Source organism: Engraulis encrasicolus, chromosome 3 (assembly GCF_034702125.1).
Source record: "Engraulis encrasicolus isolate BLACKSEA-1 chromosome 3, IST_EnEncr_1.0, whole genome shotgun sequence".
Taxonomy (NCBI): Eukaryota; Metazoa; Chordata; class Actinopteri; order Clupeiformes; family Engraulidae; genus Engraulis; species Engraulis encrasicolus.
Genome location: NC_085859.1, coordinates 36,261,675 through 36,269,174, shown reverse-complemented (window position 1 = coordinate 36,269,174; position 7,500 = coordinate 36,261,675). Strand labels below are relative to the sequence as shown.

Sequence of the window (7,500 nt, the reverse complement as noted above, 5' to 3'; positions counted from 1 at the left end):
GGGCACGGAGCTAGTCAGCACGCAATCTACACAGCCACTGGGGCTCCACACTGGCCCATATATCAACACTCACACACACTCACTCACACACAGCCAATAGGGTTAAATACTGGCACACATACAGCACACACACGCGCACACACACACACACACACACACACACACACACACACACACACACACACACACTCACTCACACACACACACACGCACACATAGACACAGTTCACACAGCCAATGGGGTTAAACACTGGCACACACACATGCACGTACGCACGCACGCACACGCGCCCTCACACAGCAACTGGTGACTTCATTTGCTGATGTCCTTGTCACTGTAAGAGGCTGTGTGCGTGTGTGTGTGTGTGTGTGTGTGCAGGCGTACATGCGTGTATATCTTATATGTGTCAGTGTTTAACCCTAGGGTGTGTTTTTTAATCTACCCTGTCAGTAGTAGATAACTTTGGCTTGGACCTGGCCCGATGCTGGCCCGATGCTGGCCCGGGTCCTGTTACTGTACTGTATGTGCTGCTGGCCTCTGTAGCCTCCAGCTGCTGGCCTCTGTGCAGCCGCGTGTGCAAGACTAAGAAGGTGTTGGTTCAAAGTGGCCCTTCCCTCCCCACGCACCATCAAATATGGATGCTGCAACGCTGCCGTGCTTGCCGGCCTGAGGCTGGAACTATAACTGTCTAATCTGTCTATGCCTTAGTGAGCAGAGAGAGAGCAATGAGCAGATGAGGCTGAGACACAGAGTCTCCAGGCAGGGTGGGAGGGGGAGGTGAAGGAAATCCATGGTCTCCCTAAATCATGAAGTCAAGTCAAGTGTACTTTATTGTACTTTATTGTCTATGTAACAGGGTTAGCACAGATGTTTGAAATTGCTTGACCAGTCATCAATGTGCAGTTTAAATAATGCACATCGCTATCGGGAGCTGACAATGCCGCAGCCGCACAGGGCGCCGCCATCTTGATGGCTTAAGTGGCTTAATCAAGAATTTGAATACTGTTTGACCGGGATATGATGTGCTTTTGCAGATGTGAGCATCTTGCCATGATGAGCTAAGGAGGGTTTTTAAAAAATCGTTTTGCGGCTTTGTGTCAACAAAAGCCCTCAATAGGTCACCCACGCACCTGTTCTTTCTCTCGGTCACTGTATGGACACGTAGTGTACGTATGTCCATGTGTGTATGCTCTGTGTCTTCGTGTGCATGAACATGTACAGTATGTGTGTGTTTAGTGTATATTAGTGTATTATTTGGTGTGGGAATCTATGGCTTGTGTGAACGAGTAGTCAAGGAGTTGTTGGCAGAAAGTTCCAGGTTTGGATTGTACAAGGTTCCAGGTTTACATACCATACTATTAAGTAATACACAATTCATACCATATCAGTAAGTAAAATGCAGTCTCAAGGAAGGAGGAAAAGCGATCACCTCCTAATACCTCGCGGGGAAACTTTGATGCAAACACCTCAGACACAATTGTCAACCAATTCAATGCAGTACTGTCTGTCCAAAACTGTCAGACCTTTGTCTGACCTCTTGGCCACTCAACCAACCTAACCTTCTAGGGCAGGCCTTAGCCAAAGGTTAATTACTTCGTCCAATAGAATGACCCAGTTGATCCTAAACACCTCACGCCTTCAGCCAAGCTGAAGTGTAAGAGCATCTGCTAAATGTAATAGGCCTTGAGCTACAGCCCCAAATTTTGGCTATCGGTGCCATCTGGGGGGAGGAACGCTAACATTTTTTTTTGGTAAGGTATATCCCCCCACTACTAGAAAAAGCCTGATAGCAGTCACGGGGTGGTAGCGAAACCCCTTTTTTCGGCTCTTGAAGTGACTACCCCCCCTCTATTAAATTCCATTTTTGAATTCGGATGCATGTCTAGTTTAGGCTCATTTTTGGGGTATTGCCAATATTCTATACCATGGTGCCTGGTATTACTGGAAAGGGGACCTTTCAGGCTTTCATTTAAGCCCATTGGTGAATCTGTCTGACAAACACAGAGGTCACAGCACTTCATTAAATCAGACATAGCTCACATTTTCCAACAACTCTTGGCTAAACTGTCTGCTTTCGTTTATCTCTGTGGCGTGAAAGAACACCAAGGACACAAAATTGGACAACCTCAATACTCTTTGGAGTCTGCTGATTCAGAAAATGTATAATATGCCCATACAATTATTTTGTATGCGTTTGTGAGAGCGTTAAATTTGACTTGTGCAACCAGCAAAAGTCTTCAAAATAATAGCCAATACATGCATGTCATCTGTTGGAAATATTGGGCCTTTTTCCTTCCAAAGTTTCTGCTTGGCATCACTGCTTGGCACTAGGCCTTCATTTAAGATCATTACTAAATCTATCTGACATACTCAGAGGTCACAGCACTTCATTAAACCAGAAATAATAATAACAAATGTCGCTTAAACTGGCTTTCTTTAGTCCCTACGTGCTGTGAACCATGGGAAAACATCAAGGACACAAACCCCAACCATTTAATACTCAAGGCACTCTGCTAATTCAGACAATGTATGATATACCCATACAGTGTATTGTGAGAGCCTTACAAAAGGCCATAATGATCATTAATATGACATATTTTAAGTCCAATTCTGTCCTATCTCTTTATAGACGTGAGGAAATGTAAGGAGACATAAGACGTAAGGAGATAAAAGAGATGAGCGGGGGCATGGGGAGGCACTGTATGTAGATGTAGAGTTGGGGGGTAGCTGCAAGGGGGAGACGTAGGGGTGAGGTGAGTGGGGGCAATTGAGGGGGGGGCACTGTTGGTTGGGGGGCAAGGCCAGGGTAATGGAGGTAAGTGAATGGAGGGCACTGTTGAGTGGGGGGAGGTGACTGGGGGGGCACTGTGGAGTGGGGGGGGGCAAGGGGGGTAGTGGGGGTAGGTGAGGGGGGCACTGTGGACTGGGGGGCAAGGGGTGTAGTGGGGGTAGGTGAGTGGGGGGGGGGCTTAAAGGAAAGTGAGGGGGGCTGGGGAGATAAGTGAGGGGGGTTGGGGAAGACACTGTAGGGTGGGGAGGGGAGTGGGGGTGAGATAATGTAGAGCAAGTGGGGGTAAGAAGTATAACCCGCCCTTAAGGGTGGATAAATGTTTGAAAATATTTGGAATAGTTTCAGAAATGTCTCCCATATTAAATGTTGGAGGGAATTTGAGATGCCCTAGTTTCAGCAGTGTTGTGTATATTTAGTTGAGCAATTTTTGACCACTTTCTTTAGGATATGTCAAGGTGGCAAAATCGAAATTCACCTTCTATTGTTCAGCCATGCTCATATCGGACTGTGTGACAACTAGCCTAGAAATCTAGATGCCCCGAGGGGTTTGGCACGGCCAGACTATGTGACAACATCAGCATCTTCAAAATGACCTGTAAACAGTGGCTGAAAACAAACCAGACTATTAATTAATAGTATGAACATTGTTTTACTCTGTATATATTTGGTGTTTGTGGTAAAATGTCATGTCTTCTGTAATGCAGTATTGTTTTTTTTATTATGGGTACCTGCCTTAGGACTACGGATGACATTTGGCAACTATGGAAATACCAACATATTTATATTGATGTTTTTTTAACTGATCTATTGATTAGTGTGTATTGTCCTAATCAAATGAAAGAAAAAAAGAAAGAAAGAAAGAAAGAAATAATGAATGAATGAATGAATGAATGAATGAATGAATGAATGAATGAATGAATGAATGAATGAATGAATGAATACATTTGTCCATTAGGCAATAGGAAATAATTGTGCTAAAAAGGGAACCATGCTCATTATTTCAGCAGTTGACTGTCTATGTGCCATTTGACCACTGTAGGAGGACCATTCTCTGCTTCAAGGAAGTGAAATCAAACTTATTTTTTGTTTGTTTAGTCAACCTTTGGTAAAATATCTGTAAGAGAATATAACAGAAAAGTGCTGAAAAAAGTAATCTACTATGTAGTATATTATGGCCCCACAGTATTGAGAAAAACGCATGAAAGTCATCCATTTTGGGAAATTTTTGACACAAATTTCAAATGGCATAAAGTTTGAATTTCTTCTGCTCGCGCACGCACGCACACACACACACACACACACACACACACACACACACACACACACACACACACACACACACACACACACACACACACACACACACACACACACACACACACACACACGCACACACACACACCTTTTCTGTATGGCAAAAATTTAGCCTTTGAAATAATCATTTGGGGAAGGGCTACCATATTGAATTTTGGGCAATATTTTTCAATGTCTTTCAATAAGCTTTTGGTCAGAAATCTGTGAAATGTCTGGCCGGACAATAGGTCTATTATTAAGCAGTGCTGTATGTGCAATTTGATCATTTACTGACAACATTTCAAAGCGGATTTAGACATTCTTATGCACATACATTCATACTGTATGTATATACACTATGTATACATACATATATTCATTCATTTTTCTTGTTATCCAACATGTGTATGCATGTCTGTAAGGAGTACAGAATTGGTCAGAAAATAGGTCATTAGGGCCTAGAGGATCATTACAGCCTTTTAAAGGCTCCTGCAAATATTGTATGGGTACATTATACATTTTCTGAATCAACAGCATGCCTAGATTTTTAAAATCATTCGGTTTTGTGACCCTGATGTTTTCCCATGGTATAGGGACAACATAAATCAGTGCTTCCCAACCTTTTTTGTCCTGCGTACCCCCTAAGCCATTTTGTCATATGATGAGTACCCCCTCGCCCTCACACATGCTCTGTTCCTCTATCCCAATGTGTACTCAATAAATTTGCTATTATTACATTTTTCCGCGTACCCCCTGAGGTGTGCTCGCGTACCCCTAGTGGTACACGTACCCCTGGTTGGGAAACACTGACATAAATCATACAGTTGAGGTGGAATTTGTGAGACATTACTGGTTTAAAGGATACCGCCAGCCAATTTCAACATGCATGTAATGCTCACACTACCCTGGACTTGTCAGTACCTGATATTTTTTTTTCAGCCTTTTCCAAGATCCTGGTCATTGTAATGGGGGCAGGTGTTACCTTTTGGGAAAATATTTGGAGTAGGCCCATGTTAAGATTTTTTAAAATGTAAACAAAATCTGCCCCCATTAGAATAGCAGCATGCAGCATCTCCTGGTACTGACAAGTCAAGGGTAATGTGAGCAATACAACAGCATATTGAAATTGGCAGGAGTGATCATTTAAGTATTTTGGGGGAGCTTTTCAAGCCTTTATTTTTTGTATATATGACACAGGACAGTGAAGGAGGTGACAGGAAGCAAGTTGGGAGGGAGAGATGGGGGAGGGTTGGCAAAGGGCACAGTTCAGAATCGAACCCGGGTCAGCCGCGTAGTAGACCAGTGTCCTACCATTAGGCCACGATAAGGCCGAGAAATTACTGGTTTAATGACCTCTGTGAATGTCAGAATGAAAGAATGAAAGGTCCCCTTTCCAGAATATTGACAATACCCCAAGTTGTCCTGGACCTTCTTTCTTGCAACTGCACTACAAAATGCTCTAGCCATCATTGTGTTTGTCTGGTAAATGGCCTCAGGTGCACAGACATGTGTAAACTGAGAGTGTGCGGAAACCAGGCAACCATAGACAGTTCAGATGAAGGGGATGACATGGGAAGATGAAGAGTACTGACGAAGAAATAATATAAATCTACATGAAACTATTCTTTCATTAAACATATTGTCTTTGCAACATGTTACTTTATTGGCTTGCAACCCCTTGTATAGGGTCTCAGTCTATTTGTTTATGAAATAGCCTGTATAAAATGTTGTATATGAACATTTATCTAAATTCTGTTAATGAGATACCATATCTGACTGGTGTTACCCAATGCCCTATCATTCCAGGGCCTACCGTTTAGATTGCATTTCTTCACATACACTACAACAGTGTTTCTCAAACTTTTCGTGCCATTCCCCCCCTTCAGAGGAAGGGTGTCTGTCTGCGCCCCCCTCGAGCAAAATGGTTACGAAAATACAAATAAATAGGCCGCCGTAAAGTTTATTAGAGCCTGATATAGACGTACAGTATGGCCTATGATGTTCTCTAAATATTAGTGAATAAATTAATAAATATATTGTGATTGTAAAGGGAATGTGTTGACTTAATGGCAAAGCAGAAAAGTATTAAAAAAGAAAAACCTTCTGACTTCACGCGCACCCCCCTCCAATACCTCCGCGCCCCCTAGGGGGGCTTCCGCCCCACTTTGAGAAACACTGCACTACAATAATTGAATACTTTAACAACTTGTGAATGTAATGTACATTCACATATGAACTACAGTATAAACAAAGTTTGTTTAAGTAAAGTGATACCGGGCATTGTATTAGGCCATTGTCTTGGGTCCTATTTTGAAGACAATTTTGCTGGTTGCACAAGTGACATTTAAGGCTCTCACAAACATATAGTAAATGATAGCATGGGCATATTATACATTTTCTGAATCGGCAGAGTGCCCTGAGTATTGAGGTTGTTAACTTTGGTGTCCTTGGTGTTCTTTCATGTCACAGATGTAAACGAAAGTGCACAGTTTAGGCACAATTTGTGTGAAAATGGGAGCTATTTCTGGTTTAATGACGTGCTGTGGCTTCTGTGTATGTCAGACAGATTCAATAATGGGCTTAAATGAAAGCCTGAAAGGTCCCCTTTCCAGTGATAACAAGCACGATGGTATAGAATATTGGCAATACCCCCAACATAAGCCATAACTACATACACAGCCGATATTAAAAAACAGTATTTATTATAGGGGGGTAGTAACTTCAAGAGCTGAAAAAAGTGATTTCGCTACCACCCCATGACTGCTATCAAGCTTTTTCAACTAGTGGGGGGATATACCTTGCCAAAAAACATTGGTAGCATTCCTCCCCCCAGATGGCACCGGTCGACCCCTCGGCTCATAGCCTATAAGGTAAAATGTGATGTAATGTCAGCACTCACCATCCTGCAGTTTCAGATGGTGCAGGTAGAGGGGGCTCTGGAGCACGTTGCAGCGGCCCGGTTCATCCTCACGGGTCAACAGCATCAGGTCAGTGTAGATAAACACAGTAGCCTGCAGAGGGAGACATAACACGCACGCACGCATGCAGAGAAAAAAGTTTGTAAGAAAACTATTGAATTAGAGGATGAAAATAATACATCAATAATATACAAAATAATGTAAGTACTAAGGAACAGAGCATCCTGCAAACAGTCATGTACAAAAACTCCATCATCGGACAATTGCTGCTTTTAAAATTCTACTGTTTTTAGATTACTTTGAGCTACATGCTTTGTATGAATATTTGCTATAAAATGTTTGCTAATACTATTATTGTTATTAATATTATTATTAAGCTTATAAGATATGCACAGATGAATAGAGCTGGGGCACGGTACCTGCACATTTTTTATAACCACATTTAATACTTTATAAAACCGTAAAAGACCTCTGATGAGAAAAAATGAAGACCACTT

The 7,500-nt window shown here is 42.4% G+C and overlaps 1 protein-coding gene across 1 annotated transcript in view; it reads right to left on the bottom strand.

Moving 5' to 3' along the window:
• The window catches only part of LOC134446056 (regulator of G-protein signaling 3-like), a 42,497-nt gene that overhangs the window by 13,540 nt on the left and 21,457 nt on the right, over positions 1–7,500 (bottom strand). Inside the window, exon 8 of the mRNA XM_063195292.1 lies at positions 6,985–7,096. Coding sequence (XP_063051362.1) covers positions 6,985–7,096 — 112 coding nt within the window. The remainder of the gene's footprint in view (positions 1–6,984; positions 7,097–7,500) is intronic.